This window comes from Watersipora subatra, chromosome 4, assembly GCF_963576615.1.
Source record: "Watersipora subatra chromosome 4, tzWatSuba1.1, whole genome shotgun sequence".
Taxonomy (NCBI): Eukaryota; Metazoa; Bryozoa; class Gymnolaemata; order Cheilostomatida; family Watersiporidae; genus Watersipora; species Watersipora subatra.
Window position 1 is genome coordinate 6295041 of NC_088711.1, and position 25160 is coordinate 6320200.

Below are 25160 nucleotides of genomic sequence, written 5' to 3' on the forward strand. Positions count from 1 at the left end.
TCCTCTCTGTTCTCGTGTTTCTTCACCAACTTGCTCTATATAAAGGCAAGCCTGCATTTCTGGGACTCTACAGATCATGACAAATGTTGTTCTTCACATATTCATTAAAACAGTTTTGTTAGCATTTGCTAAACACTACAGTGTTTACTTGGAATTAATCTTAACTAGCAGGAAGCCAGCAATGTCAGGATATCTTTCATCTTCGATCAGACACCCTGCAGGTGGGGTTAAGAGGCTGGTTCACAGGGACCAGGTGAAGTTTAGAAACTGAATATTTTAGTGACTTGGCAAAAGGCATGGAGCAGATGAGTGTGAAGTTGGGATAAAATCGGTTAAAAAATGTGGAACTTTCACACATGCACGCGCAATATTAATATGTTACTATTAAAGTATTAATATAGGTGTTTTAGAATAGATGGAGTGCTGCCGGAGAAGTAATCATGCAGTGCATCCTTCAAGAAATATGCTATGCCACTTCTTAATGTTCATTTTACTTTCAGTTGTACATGTATTCAAGGTTGTACACGTATTCAAGGTTGTACACGTATTCAAGGTTGTACACATATTCAAGGTTGTACACGTATTCAAGGTTGTACATGTATTCAAGGCTGTACATGTATTCAAGGTTGTACACATATTCAAGGTTGTACATGTATTCAGGGTTGTACATGTATTCAAGGTTGTACACATATTCAAGGTTGTACATGTATTCAGGGTTGTACATGTATTCAGGGTTGTACACGTATTCAAGGTTGTACACATATTCAAGGTTGTACATGTATTCAGGGTTGTACACGTATTCAAGGTTGTACACGTATTCAAGGTTGTACACGTATTCAGGGTTGTACATGTATTCAAGGTTGTACACATATTCAAGGTTGTACATGTATTCAGGGTTGTACACGTATTCAAGGTTGTACACATATTCAAGGTTGTACACGTATTCAAGGTTGTACATGCATTCACGGTTGTACACGTATTCAAGGTTGTACACGTATTCAAGGTTGTACATGCATTCACGGTTGTACACGTATTCAAGGTTGTACATGTATTCAAGGCTGTACATGTATTCAAGGTTGTACACATATTCAAGGTTGTACATGTATTCAAGGCTGTACATGTATTCAAGGTTGTACACATATTCAAGGTTGTACATGTATTCAGGGTTGTACACGTATTCAAGGTTGTACACATATTCAAGGTTGTACATGTATTCAGGGTTGTACACGTATTCAAGGTTGTACACGTATTCAAGGTTGTACACGTATTCAGGGTTGTACACGTATTCAAGGTTGTACACGTATTCAGGGTTGTATAATTACTTTTGATGATGTGAATTTCTTGAAACGAAATTTGGCAAGAAAGCACCCCATCTTTTGACTAGGATTCAGTTATCTTATACAATCAATAATGAATTAGTAACGTATAGGCAGTTGCATGAACTCTTTCAGTTAGCCAACCTAACTGTACATGTGGGCTTCGTAGCTGTCATGATCAAAACGCGAATCATAACATCAACCGACACACCTGCTTTGCTCATGATTGCCACATGATTAATATTCAGTACTAAAATTAGAGTTTGTGTTGTAGCTATTTTACCCAACTGAGCAGACGGCTGCTGTCACACCTTCGACAGCTGTAACCAAAGTATAAATCACTAAATTTGCTGCCTATATACGGTGATAGTATATCATGATTAGGTAATCAATACTACATGTATATCTTGATAAGGTAAGTCGTAATACAGCGAGCTCAGACGTCATCATATGTTTTAGTTTGCCACAAGTTTGAAGATGTTCTCAGACAATTGGAATGTGTTCACAGCCCGCTGGCTCCATTTTTGCATATACGAGAGGGTTCGACGATATGGTATCCTCATAGTCTTCATTCTTTCTGCTACATGGCATGGCTTCTATCCTGGCTATTTGATCATGTTTATGCCCCTCGGTTTGGGCATTGTATTGGGGCGTAAGGTGAGGTTACTTTCACATAGTGGTGGTCTTCATTTAGTTCTCTTCTCGTATGAAATGCTGTTACCCTGAGTTGCCCTTATCGGTGTTGAATTAAACAATTATATGTGTACATGTTCATTCCCTCTTCAAAGACTACATTTTCATTTTGTCTATTATAACAATTTGTTATACCCTTTTGGGTTATATTAATGGGACAATGTGTTAGTTTATATTGTTTCTTATCAATTACAGGTTCAATGGATGCAATACTGTTTCTGGTCATTGGGTGGGTTTAGAAATGTTCTAACAGGCCTCTACATATAACATAAATCTCACATCTGTGTGCTTTGTTCACAGATATCTGTAATATTGACTTTCCAACTCTGTGCATTGGTCACAGATATCTATAATATTAACTTTCCAACTCTGCTATACCCACATAAATCTGTAAAAATAGCTTCCCAGTTCTGTATTATCCTAACAGACACTTGTTGACTTGACCTAACAGGTGTACATCAACGAGTATAGTTAACCAGGACTCGTGGAAACTGTATGTAGTAAAACAATGAACAATTAATTTACCATTTTAACGATGACGCGCTGGATAAGCGCATTGTGTGTCTGCTACAGCTTTTATTCTGTTTCCATCTTTTCAGTTGCGAAGAACAGTGCGTCCACTATTTCAAACACCTTTTAGTCACCGGCTATATGATGTCATCACATGGTTCGCAACAGTAATTTTGATATCTTTCAACAGCTGTGCCTTTGAATTACGTGAATGGCACCTCATTTACACGCTACAAAGGTTTGTGTTAATAATTATTTACTGCGTGTCCATGCTTTAAAGAGATCCTTGATTGCATTTATAATCGTTTCAAGGAATATTCACTGGGACATTTCCATACAGTCAGAGCTCATATGTAACCCAAGTTCTTAACCTTGAGATGATTGCTATGCTAAATGCTATTGCTAAGCTAGGCCATTACCAAGCTCGTATGAGAATACGCTGTTGCTAACAGATATTTATTGTTGTAGATTTACAATAGCAGTCATCATTTGCCAGGCTGTTTATAATTTGTTGTTTGCTGATGATTAAGTGTTTGAAATTTTAGTTTTCAATTCAATTTCTGCTTAATTGAATTTTATTATAGGTATTTTAATTCATACAAATGCCTGCATACATGTATATTAAAACATTGCAAGCTGGCACAAACTGTAAAGTGAAAACTGTTAGTTTGTTAAAATTTTGATTTCACTGATTAAATAGACTTCTCAAGAATTAACACCACAGAAGAATCTTTCACTTATGTCGCTGCGGAATTACTTCTATTATATGTCTATATAATATAGATATATAATATATAGATATATTATATATCTATTATATTATATGGTCTATCGATCTGTACAATGTTATACTGCTATTGCAATCATTCAAACAACAGTAAAGTATTAGTTTTCACATCTTATAAGAGCAGCGCATGCAAAACATCTAAATTTTAGCTAAATTAAACATGACACCAGCCCGTTTTTTTATTGTTTTACAGTATGAAGCACTGAATAGGCAACTGTAAAATTGCATAATTGGATTCAGTGTAAGATTTGTTATTAAGATGAATATTAGGCTATCCCAAACCAAGTTCTGCAAACACTTCAAGTGAAAGAGAGTGATAGTTGATAATGTATAGCAAGGAGTTATTCAGTACCTACATGTAGCAAGATAGTTAGCCAAGTTGACAATGGAATACATATCCATAACGACAGTTACTCACCTTTGTTTTTCACATGAGCAAGTCTACTGAATTATTATACATGTACTAATACACTGGCAGTCTCTTGTGCCGTGGGAAATCGTCATGAGTAATCACTATGTGTACAAATATTTTTAGATGTGGAAAGGTGATTGGGTGGCAAGTGGTAGCACTTGGGTAGGAATCTGAATATCTGGGTTCGATTCCCTTACGGTGCAATCTTTTTCCTAACGCTCTTTGCATGGCTTTGGACAGACACGCGTCTTATTATAGTAAAGATTTTATGGGGAGATTATTTTTATTTTAAAATAAAGTTGGCTGTCTCGTAACAATGTTTACTAAATGGGTATACTTTGACGTAGCCGCATCACCTTCAACTCTGGTCTCTTTCAAAAGTTGCGTTATTATGAATTAATTGTAAAACTTCTTCCGTATTCTGGTCTATCAAATAAGAGTTGCCAAATTAGCATTAAGTGTAACACTAAAAATAATCGAAGCTTTTCCAAATTCAAGTAAAACTGTAAACTTATAGATTTATGTAATGCTTTTCTAATATTACTTCTCTTGCTATTGTGTAAGGAATTTAATGATAGTGCTATTACGAGTATTGTATTTGTCTAAAATGAGAGCCTGCAACAAAATACCTTACCATTACATGGTTGTATCACAGATCATTCTTATAAGGTCTAGATTATGCACTCATTAACTCTGTTAGAATAACTCTAAAAGTAGATCTTCTGAAAGTAGAAACTCTAATAATAAGCCACTCTTATCAGTTTGAGATTAGGCTGTGGGCGTCTTTTGACTCAATGTGTTGCTGTATCAAGACTTCTTGGCTATACAATTGTTTCATGTAATACGCATAACTCCAGTGGTGTATGAAATAACTCCAGTGGTGTATGAAATAACCCAGTGGTGCATAAAATAACTCAGTGGTGTATGAAATAACCCAGTGGTGTATGAAATAACCCAGTGGTGAATGAAATAACCCAGTGCTGTATGAAATAACTCCAGTGGTGTATGAAATAACCCAGTGGTGTATGAAATAACCCAGTGCTGTATGAAATAACTCAGTGGTGTATGAAATAACTCCAGTGGTGTATGAAATAACTCAGTGGTGTATGAAATAACCCAGTGGTGTATGAAATAACTCAGTGGTGTATGAAATAACTCAGCGGTGTATGAAATAACCCAGTGGTGTATGAAATAACCCAGTGGTGTATGAAATAACTCATTTGGTGTATGAAATAACTCCAGTGGTGTATGAAATAACCCAGTGGTGTGTGAAATAACTCAGTGGTGTATGAAATAACTCCAGTGGTGTATGAAATAACTCAGTGGTGTATGAAATAACTCCAGTGGTGTATGAAATAACCCAGTGGTGTATGAAATAACTCAGTGGTGTATGAAATAACTCAGCGGTGTATGAAATAACCCAGTGGTGTTTGAAATAACCCAGTGGTGTATGAAATAACTCATTTGGTGTATGAAATAACGCCAGTGGTGTATGAAATAACTCAGTGGTGTATGAAATAACTCAGTGGTGTATGAAATAACCCAGTGGTGTATGAAATAACTCAGTGGTGTATGAAATAACTCAGTGGTGTATGAAATAACCCAGTGGTGTATGAAATAACCAAGTGGTGTATGAAATAACCCAGTGGTGTATGAAATAACTCAGTGGTGTATGAAATAACTCCAGTGGTGTATGAAATAACCAAGTGGTTAATGAAATAACCCAGTGGTGTATGAAATAACTCAGCGGTGTATGAAATAACCCAGTGGTGTATGAAATAACCCAGTGGTGTATGAAATAACTCATTTGGTGTATGAAATAACCCAGTGGTGTATGAAATAACTCAGTGGTGTATGAAATAACTCAGTGGTGTATGAAATAACCCAGTGGTGTATGAAATAACCAAGTGGTGTATGAAATAACCCAGTGGTGTATGAAATAACTCAGTGGTGTATGAAATAACTCCAGTGGTGTATGAAATAACTCCAGTGGTGTATGAAATAACCCAGTGGTGTATGAAATAACTCAGTGGTGTATGAAATAACTCCAGTGGTGTATGAAATAACTCAGTGGTGTATGAAATAACTCCAGTGGTGTATGAAATAACCCAGTGGTGTATGAAATAACTCAGTGGTGTATGAAATAACTCAGCGGTGTATGAAATAACCCAGTGGTGTATGAAATAACCCAGTGGTGTATGAAATAACTCATTTGGTGTATGAAATAACGCCAGTGGTGTATGCAATAACTCAGTGGTGTATGAAATAACTCAGTGGTGTATGAAATAACCCAGTGGTGTATGAAATAACCAAGTGGTGTATGAAATAACCCAGTGGTGTATGAAATAACTCAGTGGTGTATGAAATAACTCCAGTGGTGTATGAAATAACTCCAGTGGTGTATGAAATAACTCATTTGGTGTATGAAATAACCAAGTGGTTAATGAAATAACCCAGTGGTGTATGAAATAACTCAGCGGTGTATGAAATAACCCAGTGGTGTATGAAATAACTCAGTGGTATATGAAATAACTCATTTGGTGTATGAAATAACCCAGTGGTGTATGAAATAACTCAGTGGTGTATGAAATAACTCAGTAGTGTATGAAATAACCCAGTGGTGTATGAAATAACTCCTTTGGTGTATGACAGGGGTGTCAAACTCATTTTCACCGAGGGCCACATCAGCATAATGGCTGTCCTCAAAGGGCCAGATGTAACTTATAATTGTAATGAAATGTTATCGAATGTAAAATAACTTAAACCAGTCTTTGATATTAAATAACTTTGACTTTATTACTTAAAGTTGCAAACAGAACAGTTGCACAGCAAAACATGCAGAACGCTTGTTTTTGAAAAAAATCAGAAAAGTTACACAATACCCATCAACATGGGCATACTTTCAGTAAAATCAAAAATTGTGAGCTGCTAAGAACATGAATTTGTTTGCATACACACGTTAAATCTGCAAACACTAAATAATTGCAACAGCAGCAACGCAAAATCAATATGTAAGCAGCAAAAAATCAAAAAATTATTTGTTATTTGCTGAAACAAAGTTAGACTTGCACCAAAGAAATTACAAAATATACAGTGTTTGACTAAAATTAGCAATTTATTACATACAATACAAAGTTATGAATATTATTTATACATGTACATGTAGTTAGTCATGAACATGAAAATCACGAAACTATAATTTCGAATTTTTCCTCGCGAGTATTATCTTCAAAGCATAGCAAATCTACATTCCAATATAACTCAAATAAACTGTCATAAACATGTTTCAAACAATAACAATATGTTCAGTAACTCTGTTCTTGACTTTTCAGATTTCAGGGGCCGCTCTAAGAATGAATATGATCCTGTCGAGATTGAATGATAACTTTTGTCTGACTACGGTTGCCAGCCTAAAAAGTGCATTTTTATTCGAGTGTAACGATTCAAATTGACCAAATTAAAAGTTAGTAAAAACTTTGAAACATTAATAATAATGTTTCAATTTGATTTATGCAGTCTTTCACTGTCTTACCCCTTCTGAATCTGCATATTTACTTCTGGAGTTGAAAAAAATTGATCGTGAACGATAAATTTTAAAGTGACGGCGATGATTTTCGGTTCAGTTAGATGTCGCAATGGGCGTAGTAATTTAGTTATAACTTTTGCCAGAGAGATCATTGAGGCATATATGTACGTTTGTTTGATTAGCCAGAAATTTTATTTCTGACTAATCAAAATTATTCTTAAGTAATGTAAAAATAACAACACAAGGAATAGATAAATTTCAGAGGCAAGATAACTCGCGTTGGTGTGTACCTGGCAACGTTATAAATATGGGAGAATGAGTCTCGTGCGAATGAGTGATTAAGCCCTCGCGGGCCACATAAAATGAGGTGGCGGGCCACATGTGGCCCGCCGGCCATGTGTTTGACACCTGTGGTGAATGAAATAACTGCAGTGGTGTATGAAATAACCCAGTGGTTATGAAATAACTCAGTGGTGTATGAAATAACTCCAGTGGTGTATGAAATAACTCCTTTGGCAGAAAACTAAACGTCACATTTACAGCATTATTATGCTTCTTTCACTTATCCAGTATTTACAAGTTTTATATAGGGAATGTCCGAGCTCTGATCCAAAAGTTCCAGGAACAGAGCTATGCTTATAGGGCGTTGCTTTGACTAATCTTACTTATCTTATTAAACCTTTCCAAAGTTCTCCCTTAGATATCAATACATTTGTCACAGCACTTTTGCTGTGATGCCATGCAGTGCTGAAAGCCATTGACGTCGATGCTGTTTAGCTCTCTTGTTTTTGCATATTGAATCAGTTCTACACTGTCAAATCTCGTCCCTTGCATAGTAAGCTTCAACGTTGGAAATAGCCAGAAGTCACAGGAAGTCAGATTTGGTAGATATGACGAGTATAATAGAGATATGTGGTAGTGATGAGGCAGCATGGACATGTTGTTTTTAGTGCAATACTGCTCCACAAAAACGCAGTGCGAGTGAGTGCAAAGGTGGGTTATGGCACAAACTTTGCACAGACTCTTCTCGTTCAAATCGACAGTTTGAAAAGTTCTAAAACCAAGTCCGGTCTCTCCAGATATTTCTCTGATAGTTAGGTGATGATCTGCATTGACTAGTGACTTCACATTGTCAGTCGTTGAACAAGCTGTTGCTGGTCTGCCCAACCGTGCGTCATCTTCAGTGCTGTCTCTAACTTCATGAAAACTCTTGTGTCACTCATATACCTGTATTCCCTTTAGTGCACTATCTTCAAAAGCAGTGTTTAACATTTTAAGTGTCCAACTACCAGTTTCCATAATTTCACACAAAATTTAATGCAAGTATGCTGTTTCAATAAAGTATTTATTAAAAATAACCTAAAGCAATCAGTTGACCTTGATGTAACATTGGCTCACCTGAGAACCTTTTGTCATATCCTGGACTTTTGTCACAATTCCCACGAGATGTTTGCTGACATACACTGCAATAGAATTTCTCATTGTACATATATGCAAGTGTACACAGCACCATTCCAGGAACTTTTGATCAGACCTCGTATAGGTATAGACCTATCAGAAAATTTTTTTTAATTTTAGTTTCTCCCAATTTTGAATATGTACACCATAATGCTAAAAAGTCCTGTTTTGTATGACCACACACGTCTTAATCTAAGCACTTCAATTCATGTTTGTTGATGGTGCTAATTTGTGCATGTATGATCATACTATGTACATTTTTATTTGCATATTTCAAGCCATGTAATTCAATCAATGCTTTAAAAACTGTTAAGCGGACATAACAAAGGTCTTTTGGGTGGCGCTTAGCCAGCTTTTGTTCTTGCGACCAGCCTGACACCTTCATGGGCATACTGCAACTTCCAAAAGGTTCTCTGTGCCTATAACGTGGTGGCAAGTAGCAGTGCGCTTGGTAATAAGAGTGGTTGTATCCTGTATTTCTCTTGCATCTGCAAGTGTAGATACGATAATACAGCAGTTTTGCTCACTGAGTACAACCATACTAAAACTGTCAAACTGACCATTACGCGTAGCAATGTCGCACATCTTATACTGAGCACATTTGTGTCTTGTGTTTTGGATGATAATACATGTATTGCGTTTAGTAATGCACAAAACGATTTTCTGAATAATGCATTCATTCATGTATCATTTTTAGACTACTGTTTAATTACTATAATGTATTATGAATAAGCATGCAGAACTTGAATAAACAAAGTGCTTTCACAATTATTTTATGTGACGTATTTCATGTCCTCTTTCAGTTAGCTTGGAGTGGTCGCTTCATGACATTTCTCACTACACCCATATTTGTGCTTTATTGCCTTCTCTTGTAAAAAGAGGTGTTACTCCAAATGTGAAGTTGATGAGGTGATTCTGAAGAATCATTCATGTTAGGCATGTTCGTTGTAACATTACCACAGATTGGTATTCATTAAATTTGTAGTCATTGTTGATTCTGCCTCGAGATATATGGTAATAGATGAGGTTATAACGTATTAATGAAACTGCTAGCTTCTTGGCATTCATTAGAAATAGTCCAATGAAAACGTACTCGTCTATTCGCTTTGCATTTTCTAAACTTGGTTTTAGGCTGGTTTCATAGATCACTGTCTAACCATGTTGCGAATATTTTACCTTTTGTACTTTATTTTGGTGTTAATGTTTCATTCGTTAATTTGCTTACAGATCGTTCTATTTCTGGCCTCATCTAGTGGTTGCCGCTGGCGCATTGGGTATGCCTTCAAGACCAAGCGCAATTGCAACGAGGAAATCGACTCATTCGAATGGCTTTCATAAATAACAATCATGCTGAACGCTTACATTTTGTTGTCTTAATCTTTGCAGCAATTTTTTACTCTCCACAATTATATTTTGTAAATTTTTGATTTGCTCAAAAGGTTCGGAGAATAAAATTAATAATGGAAGATGTGCATTGTTCTGGATGTTCTTTACATTTATTTGAGCATAAACAATGATTTTTGACTACTGCTTGGTCTTAAAATGCTCATTGACAACGTCCAGACCAGGTGATTCTTTGCCATAGTCCTTAACGACCACACAGCTGCACCCAACTATCTTCCTTGCATTTCCTTCCTTGTCTATCTTGCATAAGCCAACCCACTCTCCCAATTTCTTCTTGTCTGCAACCTGTTGAAAAGGAAATCAATACTCGAGTGTGACAGTTGAACTTTACCATAGTGGGAAAGTTTGCCGTTGTTGCAGCATTCTGCTAAGGCCCACAAACAGAAACTGTTGTATGTTGGTTGAATTTCTAGAGACTCACTAAAAGAATTTGACACTACCCAAGCAGATTCAACAAATGGAAGGATTGCACATAATATTTAAGATTTAATACTATGCCTAGTGAAACTGCACTGTACTGAAAATGATACTGCGTGTACATTGCAAAACCTGTTTACCAAGTTTCAAACTAAGCTGCAATCTACTTCTGAGCAGCGTATTGTTTGATTTGTCAACTTCAGTGAAACTCGTATTAATCGCCCTCGGATATATCGAACACATGGTTAACTCGAATGGATTTGCTTGGTCTGTTCCCACGCAATGATAAATGGCTTTAGATAACTCAACCGAAACTCCGTTAACTCGTACAGTTTTTGCAACAGTTTTGAGAATATCACTTCATTTCCAAGCCATAGAGATAAACATCGACTTTTAGTAGTTCTTAGGCCTCGTTATTACCAACATCGGCAAATATTTTCATTAACGACTTTTCTAAAGGTTTGCAAAAATCAAATTTTACCAAACATCTGCTTAGCGATAAGCCCTCCGAAAGCAAGAAAAGCGAGGTATAATTAGGATAACTTTAAAGTAGCATCGGCAAAATTGACAATGGGTTTTTAATAGTAAAGCAGTTTTGTAATAACTGACTTACTGAAAAATTGATCTTGGTTAAAACGCTCGGTAGAAAAATATGTATATTTTTTCTGAGCGTTTTAACCGCGATCAAGTTTTGCCAATTTTAATCTGAGAACATCCTGGCAGTCACATCACCTAAAGCAACAAACAAATCTCAAGTGATAGTAAAATATCTATACTTTCTGATTAAAAATATTTAAAACTTCACGCGAGAGACCCTTTAACTTGCAACAAGCCATCTATGCTTTTGATTGATATATAGTTTGTATATGTACATATATCTACTGATAAATACATGCACTTATGACTGTCCTGATAACTTGAACGCTCTAATAACTCAAACACTTTTGCTTGGTCCCTTGAAGTTTGAGTTATCCATGTTTCACTGTATTTAGTTTTCATTTTTAGATGCAACGGATTACCATGTCCCTGTTTTATTTTTTCCCTCATACAGCGCTCAACACGATGTTTTTAGTCTTTGCCTTACATCATCTTTTTCGCCATACGATATCAAGAACAATTTTTCTCGCAATTAAAATTCGGCAGCGGGTGAGCTGAATACGTTGAAATAACCAAGATGCCGAGGTGCACAGAAACACTTTTCTCTTGATATGAAGTTGAATGCTAAATGTTGTATATGTTAAATAAAAGTTTTCTACAAACTTGTATTACCTGGGCATTCACCTAGTTGAATATATGTGCAATAAACTTCAGAATTCACAGTGGTGAAGTTTCGCTCAATGTTTTTCAACATATATTACTAGTTAAATCTAAAACTAGTCATTGACAGCACAGCAATGATGGCTGCCGCGTGTGATGATCGAAAGTGACACTGTAAACTTGTGTACGACGGTGTTAAATAAGATTTATCAATACTGATCTATAAATTGACTCGAAAAATTCACACTTAAAACCGTCTCCCAGGAACTCAACCTATACACGAGTATATGGGTCACGATCTCAGAATCCATGGTTAAGTCACAAATCACGAAGCTGAGTTATCCGACATTGAAGCTGCATGAACTGAATTTATAATATTGGTAACGATTTTTGCAACACCTGCGTCCAGACCAATCAAAGAGTGATCTTTCCAAATCTGAAGTCAGTTTAGCCAATAGAAGTCTCCAACCATCGGAAAAACCCCTTAAAGCCGTTGCTATGCTTAACAGGAAGTACTAAAAAATGGCATCCGATAAAATTAATCGACTTGTTTTTGCCGATTTTAAAAATAATTCTGACATTTGGAGACTTTTAATGAGTACTTTGGTATTCCAACTGATGCCAAAAACAGTGAAAGTAAAGGGTATGATGACGATAGTTTAACAATTATAAGATTATTATAATATTTAATTACAAGAATTACTATACGAATTTACAAGATTGGAGTATATAGTGTCCTATGGTGTTCAATATTTTACTGAGTTTATATTTGTATAAGGCTTTGTCGGTGATACTACAGCTGTGCCCAAAATCGCGATACAGATGGTTCCCAACCTACGAACGAATTACGTTCAGAACGATTGTTCGTAAGTTGCTTCAGTGCTATATTTTGTATTATAATTTATGTTTAAGGCCTATATAAGTAAATTGAAGGTTTATATAAGTATGTTTAAGGCTTGTATAAGTAACCTGTATTGGTTTGTACTGAATTTCTTTTTAAAATAAAATGGAGATAATACTTTGGTGGACGCCGGGCCATGACACTGCATTTCTTATTTATTGTATGTCTTGTCCTTTTTATTATATTGTTGTTTTAATCGTTATGCTATCACTTATAGTTGTTTTTTATTTTTTGTATGTGTTGTCCGTTTATTATATCGATTGTTTCACTCGTTATGCTATTGTTATATCTGATATACCGTCATAACATCACTTATCGTCACTTATATTGTTGTCATACCAACGCACTAGCGGTTCTATTTATTCACCTTGTTAGCCGGTGTTCTTACCGTTTGCCGGAACGGTTGATATTATTGTATACATATAAAGGAGTGCGCTCATTTAGTTGAGCAGAGCAGATGACCGTACGCTTCTCGGCTAGTGAAATTTCCTTTGCTAATTAAAAGCTGAGGCAACTACACTCTCTTATCTTTATTTATTAGTCTAGATCGTGCCAAGCAAAGGCCGGCAAACTCCTTTACAATACGTACAGTAAAAATAAAAAAGTTCTTTGCGCACTGGAGATACGTTCACGCACCTATGAACTGCAACGAACTGAGTAGAGAAAGGTGGATGCTGGGTGGTGCTTCTCAGTAGTGCCTACGCGCAGACCTGTTCGTATGTACCATTGTTCGTAACTCGAATGTTCGTAAGTAGGGAACCGTCTGTACTGCCAAGCCGGTTTTAATATCTGCAAAATTAACCCTTTCGCAGACAAGTTTTTTGCGCAATTTGAGATCACCTGGGAAGATTAATTTTTCACAAATTGATTAAAAAAAAATCATTGATTCATTTTTATTTATGATATTGTATATGAGTATTGTGTTTTTATTATACAGGTAAATACAAATAAACATTTATAAGTCAAATTCTTATATAAGTGTTTCTCTAGCTATAGTAATTTTGGAAGCATTTGTCCTTTCAGAGGCCTACACCAGTCTTGACATCATGTGCTTATTATTGTTCCTCTATAGCCTTTGAAGGATGCCATGACAGTAAAAGAAAGTTGTTGCACTCTGGGAAAATATTCAGAAAGCAGTAACAGAAGCATAAACAAGCTACAAACAAAAATCTCTACTTCATTCAAATACGTTTTTATTTCAGATTTTTTATTCGCTTAGTATTGCAAAAACGATCGGTTTTTTTTTATCTCAAAACGGCTAATTTTTTGGTTTGCTAACAGACAATATATTTTAGTTTACTATTTATTTAAATTAAAAAATGCAATAAGCCAACCAGAAATCAATTTATAAAACGTACGCATGGCGACATAATAGTCGCCTTGCCCATTGGCGTCAGTATCGCGAAACGACAATAATGTCGCTCTGCCTGCCAAAGGGTTAAGAATAAGTGGACTAATACATTTTTGATAGATATACAGCTATTTCTATGACAGTCAGCTAAAATCTGTTCAGATTTTTAAATTTAGCACAAATTTTTGTATATAAATACAGAAATTTAGATAAATATCAAATCTTGACATTGGTTGCTATGACGTTTTGAAATGTAAACAAAATTGTGCATTGGTTTTTGTTTTCTCAAACTTTAACACCAGTTTTCTCAGAACTATGTTTTCGCACTGATGGTGAACGTGCATTCGGTTTATTGACCATAAAATCTGCTGCAATTAAGCTAGAATCAATTTTGTTTTGCAAAATAACTGAGAATTTTCTCCTGCTAGTGTAGATAACTCCAAATGTCACACCTCCGACTTAAATAGTTTCTGAGATAATGATTCATATACTTGCATAAAATTTTAAACAGACTGAGACCAGGGTTGTGAACATCACGAAAAAAATCACTGCGCATGGATAAGTACTCACTGATGCCCACAGAAAAAATGCATTACCGTTGCAGTAAATTTGTCTTAATAACTATGTAGGTCACCACAGAGTATACATGCAGTACAACTATTTCCCAACACACACAGTAGGCAGTATTGGTATTACCTACTGCATGGTGTGCAGCACTAAACGCAGTAAAAACTTTTGGATTACACCGTACATACACACCACATTTTCTTAAAAACTCATCGCAGAAACAAATACCGAGTTGATTTTGACGCAATAACAACACGATTTCAAGATGCTGCACTCTTACTCACGATTGCTGGTCAATCGTGAGTAAGAGTGAACAGACAAATTAATCACAACGAGCATGTTCTGTATGGTTGAAATGGAGCTAGGAACTAGCTCTCACATCAACTCGGCATTCTTCAGCCTCTCAGCAGCCAGAACGTCTCAGGCAGACCAGGATGGTTGCAATGGACTAACATCAAACAGTAGCAACACGGTCATTCTACTGAGACCAGACAAGAGGCAAAGAAATAGGCTTTTAAACACCCTCGATTGCGGTAAGAACTTATTGCCAATGTGCAATAACGGCGGAATCGCAATACAGATCACAAGAAAGCCAAGCCAATGGTGTAAGTTGAATCACCGTATCAACATCTTCATAATATGCTGTCTCATGTTTCGAAGACAGCATTCACACAGTATGCATAAATTTCCAGAGTTTCAGGTAACGCGTCAGAGTAAATGCACAATAGATTGCAGTAGGCAATTTGTAGAAGTGCACATGCAGTAACAGCCAATGACTGTTGTACACTAAAAAGTTGTAACGCGCTGCAAAATTACTGCGCAATGCACTGCAATCCTAATGCATCAGTCAGAACCCTTGTGCAGACAAGCATAAAAACTGTTTGTCATTTAAATCTGCATTTTTACAGGACTAAGGATTGTTTTACCTTGATGATATCGATGCTGTGCTCAGCACAAAGGGCCTCAACGAGCTTGCTGTATTGCGCTTCATCACAATTCTCAGCCAGCACACAAAAATGAGCTTGACGCCTACAGAAATTAAAAGCAGCTTTGAGTGGCAACAAAAATATTTTGGAGTGCAAAGCTACTGGACCAGAAGAGCTTGTGCAGTTTATCTTACCTATTAACCTTTTGAGTTTCTACCTTTTACGGCACATTATCACTCAAATCAACACGTAGCTGTGCTATGGACCACAACGATTAGCTGTTTTGTGGTCATCACCAACGATAAGGTGTACACACTACGAGCGATTAACTGTCGATGACCACTAACCAACAACCGATAGAAATAACGAATTTGTATTCCTGGTATCGCGTAGTCCTTTCTTTATCATTACATAAATCTTTGTGACATCACAGAAACATGTTTCTGAATGACGTTGAGTTTCACAACTGTTGGAATTTGATTCGATGCCATCAACAGCCAATCAAAATGCTAACAGTTGTGTTTATTAGTATCAAAGTTCAATATGTTGTAAGTCCAACGTGAAAGCAACAATTACGTTGAATGCTCATAGCAAAATCTCGTCAGCAGCTAATCATTGCGGTCCATCGCACAGCTAAACATTGATTTAAGCGCTTGAACATTCAGCGATAACTAGTATAACTTCTTTAAAAACTTGAACACAATGTTGGACCAAAAATCAAAATAAAAGAAAACTAATAACATACTTGTCCAAAGCTTTGACACATTCCCGGACACCTTTAGCCAAACCATCTTGTATCATAGCATTTTTAAGAACTTCCTGAAGGGCTGTTGTCAAATCCATGGCGCCAGGGGCAGAAACCTCATCTCTGTAAAATACCATTCGCAAGATTAGACATCAATGACACTTCGAGGAAATTGTTACAAACTCTCACAGACAAAAAGACTTCTGTCCGCAAATTTAGCATTGGCAAGCCAAAATGCGACAATAATGGAGAATGAAACTGCTAAAAAGGTTCAACTCGAGATCATCATGAAATTTAGTGAATTACCTTTACTCATTGATGAATAAGAGCATCGCCAGGACAAACCTTATATTAGCGCTGGTAGCTTTTTGACAAAAAAATATATCTACCGGCGATATATATCCAACCAACCCTAAATCGACTAAAAATACTGATTTTCGAGCTTTACTTACGATTCCTATATCCATTGCGTCGAGCAGTATCGAACGCCAGCACTATATACACAGTTACACACCCTAACTTTTAAACGATGGCCTATGGATGAAATGTTATACAAAACTCACCCTTCCTGCATGTTGTCACAGGACGTCCTCCTGTAACAAAAATACACAAAATTATTAGCAAAAGGTATTTCCGAATAGTCATGATACAAGTGACGACAGATCGCACACAAATGCAATTAATTACTTCGATAGCGTTAGGAGGCTAATACTTACGATGGGGTAAAAGGGCTGTATCGCGTAAAAAGAACATGGGACGGAAATCATAATATATCCGCAAATAAACACAACAATGTAATAAAAAATGATTGCTCAAAAGATCAATACATTTTTATTAGGTATTTACAAAGCATTGATTTATTAAATAATAACTTAAATAATATATTTTACCTTCAACTCATCTAGCCGTGTATTGTAGAAATTCATGAATCGCGAATTCCACGATACTACAACTCCTTAAATAAAGCTGAGTGCGCAACTCTAACATTTTCTATTTGGCCGATGTTTTGCCAAATTATTTATCATACATACACGCATACTAAGTACTATTTATGACCAACAAGCCATTAATAAAATTTAATACTTGCAAAATATAATTTAATAATAGATGTAGACAACTCTTACATTTTATACAAACTTTATTTGTAAATTGAAGCAAAATTATTTTTTGATTCAAACCTGTACATGTATTAGATCATGTGAAGAAAAGCAATTTAAGTAACAAGCAACTTGCTATCAACAAATTGATTATTTTTATTTTGCGTAAATAGTTTTAATGTTATTAAAAATGTGACTAGTACCAATCTATATGTTTAACATAGTGAACAGATGGTCAAGAGATGTTATTGTAAAAGAACGCAAGGAACGGAAATGAAGAATAACTAATGAGTCAGCCCAGTAGTTGTTCAAATGTAAAATGACTGTTTTGCCTAAAAACCACATCTGTATTAAAAGCTAGTGAGTAAGGTTGAGCAAGCATAGCTGGCTTGTCATTGTTTGTAAAATAAGCTACCGTAAAACCTCTCTTTGAATGCTACCTCTAACAGAGGTGCTACAAAAATAGCACGACATGGCACTCAAATAAAGCTTTTACGGTATATACAACAGTTTGAATTTCAACTTCTATTTGAAATTGAACAATAAAGAATTCATGGTCATAACATTTAGGATACATTCTGTATGTTATTAAAGTCTGAGCTTCAGACTCAGCATGTTGATGCCCTTGTTTGAACAAATAGGCCTACCCAATATTTCTATATGATAGCAGTTACAGATATTAAGAGTTATCCATCTGTGGTGTTAAATAAATCGCAATTGGTAAAATTGAGATTGTAATTCAAGCTCATGCAACAGTGAATAGCTTTCAGGTTGTTTTTGGAGAATTCAACAGCATTCAGGTTGTTTTTTTGAAAATTCAACAGCTTTCTCCCAATTAAGGGCCTGTTCATATAACCAGTGTTAGCTCTATGCTAGCTCTATGTTAGCTCTATGCACAAGGTTATTATGCATCAAAGACCATCCTACACAGAGCTGTGTAATACGCGTGATGTCCAATGTGCAGTGCATAAAGACCTTGCAAATGAATGGAATTGATTTTGATCAATGCTTTCATAAGCGAACAATTAAATGCTTCATTCAATTTCAGGATGCAGTTATTTAATTACAGCCACTCAGTTATTGATTTCATACAGATGCGTCTTCACACTTACGAGTAAACAAGGATTTCCAATAGAACTCATCTTTGTCACGGCAAAGTTACAAACTTGCTTCTTGAAAGTATCAGTAAGTAGAGCTACTTATAATTATCGGTCATTTACCTGTATGTAAACACTAAAAACACTGATTGTCAGTCTGGTAATGCAATATGTTCAAGGGATTCCTAAGCCTCATTCACTTCAGTCGTCATTCACACATAATACTGGCAATACTGGTATAACATATATTTAACCATTGGCGTAACATACATGTGACTAGAATGAAAATGTTTGGATTGATTAAACTTTTTTACGTCGGTAGATTAATGCGACCCATAGCAGCTATGTGGTTGTCCAATGGAAACTATTTTAGCTGTGTGGTTGTCTAATGGGAATCATGTTAGCTGTGTAGTTGTCCAATGTAAACCAGGTTTTACCAACTGCAGTTAATTGTCATTGTTTTAGTTTGTAGCAAAAGAAAACTTTGTAAGTCATAAGTAGGAACTCTTCTTCAATAAATATTTTATGGAAGCAAAGCTAAGATTGGTTGAAATTGTAAAAGATAATCAACTGAGTGTGTGTTGCACTCTGGTTTGCCTTATGTTAAGGCCAGGTTAAAACCGAAAACGTTAGACAGACTGGGCATTAAAGGTTGACTTGCAACAAAATTCACATTACAGTTATTTGGTATCAAAAAGTTCACCATGTCTTACTCTGCTGTGTTGTAGGTGCAAAATATGTGGAAATGTGATTACAAGCTCTTAAAAGCTCAAAAATGAACAGTTAATCGCTGCCATCACGAAATCGCCGTCAATTGGAATCAGTTTATTTCTCTGATGTAGTCATTACATTTGGTTATTGTTTTGTCATGTGATGTTCTCATGTAAATTGAAAGGCCAATAAAAGGCTCCATATAAAACTTCTTGTAGCACTAGTTTATGACAAACACTTCGGGTTTTACCGAAGATCCCTTACTAAATATAGACGCTCGCTACTTTACAGTTTTGTTACGGCTTGGTCTAATCGTCTAATCGTAATCTGATCATGTGACCCATACTTCTTGCCAAACAGCGCGAACAATTTTTGCAGCATTTTTCGACCATCACAGGTGACCAACAGGCTCGTCATATTTATTAGAGAATATGTACTCCTTCAAGCTAAGGTTAAAAAATTAAACGCATTTTCACGGTAGGTGCTGAAATCAGTGCAGATATCAGTGCTGAAAGTGACAGCATTACAATGATGATGAAATAGACACGTAAGGACAATAGACATGGCTTTATTGAATACGTGAAGTATATTTGTGAAAATATTTCGACGAATGAGGTTGCGTGAAAGTGTTAACAGAAGCCATCTTGTACAACTACACGTCCCATTTGAGCCGTTTTGGAAAGAGATTATAATCTACGGCGGTCTCGTGATGGCGGCGATTAACTGTTCGTTTTTGAGCTTTTAAAAGCATGTAATCACATTTTTGTGCATTTTGCACTTTCAACACAGCAGAGTAAGACATGGTGAATCTTTTGATACTAAATAACTGTAATGTGAATTTTGTTGCAAGTCAACCTTTCAGTTGCTGCAATTCAGGTGTTTCTCTTCAGACATTCTGGACAAATTCTGAATGCATTTTAAGCTTCATGAAGAGAAATCTTGGATTACTTAGTTTAGCAGCCGATGGAAATCAGCACCAAGCTGTGAGACTGATGTTTGTGTAAGGGGAGTAGGCTACCGAAAGAAGGATTGTTTGTGGCGTCTGATGGTAACTTATACTCCAATTTACCGGCTACTTGACATTTAACTGCTTTTCAGCTGTCTATTTGTGGTCACTCTAAACCATTTCACTTTAGTAAGTTGGAAGCTAAAATAGTAATGCATACAAACTGTGACCTCGTGTTTATCTAAGCAAACAAACTTATAAATTAGGCTCCGCCTTTTAGTCAAACTATATATACATACCGGTTAGCTTAAAAAGGCTTCAGAGAGTCTACGCTCTTGCAAGCTTTATTGGGTTTCAGAGTCAAACGCATCAACTCGGCGAGATTGAGAGAGAGACTTGAGCTGCTAGACATCTGATGGTAAGTGGGTCAATAGGATTTGCATAAACATGCCCTTTGTTACAAACTGCATTTAGAGCGGTCAATCAAGCATTCTTGTCATAAACCATCTAGTCTATATTTTGACAGTTAAGTTTTTGTTTGCTGATATTGTGATTCAAAAACATTTCAAAACATGATCATATCTTTTTTCTCCCTGATGCTAATATTGGATTCTTACAGCAAATAATTTGTGTAGAATGTTGTTTACCTAATTATACCAGTTAGAATTGCAGTTGTATTTTCTTTCAAATGACTACAAACAAGCAAATTATATACATGTATGTACCAAGAAATGTTTATGTATAGAATGTAAGATTATAGAAAATACTCCATATTTGTTCATCTTTGAATTGCATTGATGATGAGGGGGTGCAATTGGCCATAGACCTCGTTAGCTGCTAGCCAGTTCTGTTACTTAGGTCCATAAAAACTCTGTCATAAGTAGGTCTATGTCTATGGAAGTAAGGAAAACCTTTATGGTAAAATTGAGCGCTATAAATTTCAAGTTTCATCAAAGGCTCATAGCCAAAGCGTAATGTGATATATAGAGATAGTGTTCAGACTAAAGCACTTGCTGTCAAAGTGTCAATATCATCCCTTTCTTCTCCTCACCTCTCCTCTCCTCTCCTCTCCTCTCCTCTCCTCTCCTCTCCTCTCCTCTCTTCTCCCTTCCTCTCCTCTGCTCTTCAATCAGCCCAGTTTGTCCAGCAGCAAGTATCTGCATACTACTAAACTGACCCTGTAATAGAGAAGTTGAATATGGTTACATAAGGATAATATAGGGATTTAGGGCTAATTTCTTATTTCCTTTTATGATAGTAAGTGTGCATGGAACTGAAGCCATTACTGCAGAGTTGTGAATGGATCACGACTGTGTAGCTACACACTAAACATGCACCTCATGGTATCAGTGAGAGCTGCAGCATTTGCCTTGATTTGATTTTAACGCCAATTCACAGGCCAATGATGACGGAAGCAACTCAGACCCGTTAAAAAAATAAACAAAATTAAACAATGATATAGAAGTTCAATAGTATTTAAAAGGGATGGAAAAATTTTTGCCTGGTGTGTTTAGTAGTTTTTGTTTGTGAGGCGTAGCTACGAAGTGGGTGGTTGGGTATACAGAATAGTTTGTTAGGGACCTTTAGGCAGCAGAGATTCAGATATACTAAAAGTTCATTTAGGCGTTCGCTTCAAGTGCTTTGCCTGCTTTTTTCAGATCAAGTCTGTTAATAGAAAACATACTTTTTATATTTCCAAAAAGTTACTAGAAACAGGTAAACACCCATCGCATTATTTTTTAAAATTTAGTTAAAATCTTAGAAAATTATATTTCATGTGCAACTTTACTGGCCAATATATAAACTATGGCTGAAATATTGAAGAATACAAATGTTATATGCATTACGGTAGCAAAAGGCATTAGTCAGTTTACCATAAAGTGTAGCCATCTAATGGTGACGAGGTTTTTAGCTTCTTGATAGTCAAGCGTTAAACTTTGTGCCATTCCTTTTCCCATACCTAGCAGATATGATATAAGTATTAGTCTGTGCATTGATTGCAGAGATATGAGTGACGCAGCCAACTTTGATGTGCCTAAATTCCAAGTATGGGACTATGTCGTATTTGGGGCGGTCTTGCTGATGTCCGCAGGCATTGGAGTCTACCATGCATTTGCGGGTGGACGCCAGAGTACGACTAAAGAGTTCTTGTTGGCCGATAAAAAGATGAGTGTGTGGCCAGTGGCCATGTCTATGCTCGCCAGCTTCATGTCGGCTATAACTTTAATGGGAAACCCAGCAGAAATTTATAACTATGGCACGCAATTCATCATGATAGGTCTGTCCTATTCGCTGGTTATACCTGCAGCCGCTCATTTGTACATGCCGATATTCTACAACCTCAATCTGACCAGCGCCTATGAGGTGAGCTCCTTTGTGATTCCACTATCTTTTTGTATACCGAAGACAAAAACATATCACATGACATTTTGTTACTGTTCTTTTTGAAAATGTTGTTATGTTGAATGTGATTCCTAAGAAAGTAAACCTGAGAGGCATGAGCAGTTGAATGTATAGCCTAGGTGTGGTAGATATAAGGTAAATACCTGAGAGGAGTGAGCAGGTGAATGTATAGGTGTAGTAGATATAAGATGAAGACCTGAGAGGCATGAGCAGGTGAATGTATAGGTGTGGTAGATATAAGATAAAGACCTGAGAAGAGTGAGTGGGTGAATGTATAGGTGTGGTAGATATAAGGAAGACTTGAGAGAAGTGAGCAGGTGAATGTAGGCCCTATAGGTGTGGTAGATATAAGGTAAAGACCTGAGAGAAGTGAGCAGGTGAATGTATAAGTGTGGTAGAATTACATTCTACCGTACACATTCACCCACTCACTCTTTTCAGGTATTTACCTTATATCTAAAGTAAATACATGATGCTCTTAACCAGGGTAAAAAACTTTTTCAACATGGTTATGTTTAATTGGTAGAGCCTGGAGTTTCACCAATTAACCATAATCACATCACATAAATGCTATAATAGCGTTTAATTTGAGTTGGCTTTTAAATAAAGGGTAGTGCTGTATTTTTCGACTGGCTCATCAAATTTCTTATAAGATAAATTTAACCCTTTCACGGGCGAAGCGCTGCTAATGTTGCCATATTGTGTATTCTCCTTTCGACATTATCACGTATTACATTATCGACATTATCACGTATTACATTATCGACATTATCACGTATTACATTATCGACATTATCACGTATTACATTATCGACATTATCACGTATTACATTATCGACATTATCACGTATTACATTATCGACATTATCACGTATTACATTATCGACATTATCACGTATTACATTATCGACATTATCACGTATTACATTATCGACATTATCACGTATTACATTATCGACATTATCACGTATTACATTATCGACATTATCACGTATTACATTATCGACATTATCACGTATTACATTATCGACATTATCACGTATTACATTATCGACATTATCACGTATTACATTATCGACATTATCACGTATTACATTATCGACATTATCACGTATTACATTATCGACATTATCACGTATTACATTATCGACATTATCACGTATTACATTATCGACATTATCACGTATTACATTATCGACATTATCACGTATTACATTATCGACATTATCACGTATTACATTATCGACATTATCACGTATTACATTATCGACATTATCACGTATTACATTATCGACATTATCACGTATTACATTATCGACATTATCACGTATTACATTATCGACATTATCACGTATTACATTATCGACATTATCACGTATTACATTATCGACATTATCACGTATTACATTATCGACATTATCACGTATTACATTATCGACATTATCACGTATTACATTATCGACATTATCACGTATTACATTATCGACATTATCACGTATTACATTATCGACATTATCACGTATTACATTATCGACATTATCACGTATTACATTATCGACATTATCACGTATTACATTATCGACATTATCACGTATTACATTATCGACATTATCACGTATTACATTATCGACATTATCACGTATTACATTATCGACATTATCACGTATTACATTATCGACATTATCACGTATTACATTATCGACATTATCACGTATTACATTATCGACATTATCACGTATTACATTATCGACATTATCACGTATTACATTATCGACATTATCACGTATTACATTATCGACATTATCACGTATTACATTATCGACATTATCACGTATTACATTATCGACATTATCACGTATTACATTATCGACATTATCACGTATTACATTATCGACATTATCACGTATTACATTATCGACATTATCACGTATTACATTATCGACATTATCACGTATTACATTATCGACATTATCACGTATTACATTATCGACATTATCACGTATTACATTATCGACATTATCACGTATTACATTATCGACATTATCACGTATTACATTATCGACATTATCACGTATTACATTATCGACATTATCACGTATTACATTATCGACATTATCACGTATTACATTATCGACATTATCACGTATTACATTATCGACATTATCACGTATTACATTATCGCAAATCGACATTAATGCCATTGATCGTTGGCCAAGTTAAACAAGGAACTACTTTGATGATAAAATATTAGTGTGATACTGTTATTATTTATATCAATAGTGTCGCTTTCAAAGCTTTAAAGAAAAAACCGTAAAACTTTGGAGTTAGAAAACAGACAACATTTTTAATTTTTAAAGACATTTTAACTTTTTAAATTTAGAATACACCATCACAGTGGCTGCTATTTGTTGCGTTCAATTAAAAAGGGGCGCTGTATTTTTCAACCTTTCTTCTATAGTGGTGTTCTATTAGACGCTGTGTCCAAATAAAGGCGGCATTGAAATAGAGGTTTCACGGTATATCTTTTGAGTTGTCCAATCATCGATTCTTACATGTTCCTGGTGTTTTCATACTACTAGGAGCGTTATTCTATACCAGTGTTTTATTTGTCTTGTTGATCTTCTGTAGAGAATAAG

At 35.8% G+C, this 25160-nt stretch overlaps 3 protein-coding genes across 5 annotated transcripts in view; 2 read left to right on the forward strand and 1 right to left on the reverse strand.

Annotated features, from left to right (window-relative positions):
* LOC137392837 (lysophospholipid acyltransferase 2-like) overlaps window positions 1-10168 on the forward strand; it is a 28421-nt gene extending 18253 nt beyond the window's left edge. For all 3 annotated transcript variants that reach the window (XM_068079173.1, XM_068079170.1, XM_068079171.1), the window contains exons 11-13: window positions 1776-1973; window positions 2609-2757; window positions 9930-10168. In XM_068079173.1, the coding sequence (XP_067935274.1) occupies window positions 1776-1973; window positions 2609-2757; window positions 9930-10044 (462 nt within the window). In that variant the 3' untranslated portion in view covers window positions 10045-10168. The remainder of the gene's footprint in view (window positions 1-1775; window positions 1974-2608; window positions 2758-9929) is intronic.
* Window positions 10169-10176: 8 nt separating this feature from the next.
* On the reverse strand, window positions 10177-17065 carry LOC137392839 (small ribosomal subunit protein eS12-like). The gene is made up of 5 exons (XM_068079175.1): window positions 16987-17065; window positions 16834-16863; window positions 16271-16393; window positions 15526-15628; window positions 10177-10391 (listed from the first exon to the last, which is right to left on the reverse strand). The coding sequence occupies exons 2-5, from the start codon at window positions 16842-16844 to the stop codon at window positions 10227-10229; spliced, it is 402 nt and encodes a 133-aa protein (XP_067935276.1). The 5' UTR covers window positions 16845-16863; window positions 16987-17065; the 3' UTR covers window positions 10177-10226.
* Window positions 17066-18425: 1360 nt separating this feature from the next.
* Window positions 18426-25160, forward strand: part of LOC137392836 (sodium-coupled monocarboxylate transporter 2-like) — a 47110-nt gene continuing 40375 nt past the window's right edge. The window contains exons 1-3 of the mRNA XM_068079169.1: window positions 18426-18552; window positions 20480-20539; window positions 22125-22485. Of these exons, the coding sequence (XP_067935270.1) occupies window positions 22129-22485 (357 nt within the window). The 5' untranslated portion in view covers window positions 18426-18552; window positions 20480-20539; window positions 22125-22128. The remainder of the gene's footprint in view (window positions 18553-20479; window positions 20540-22124; window positions 22486-25160) is intronic.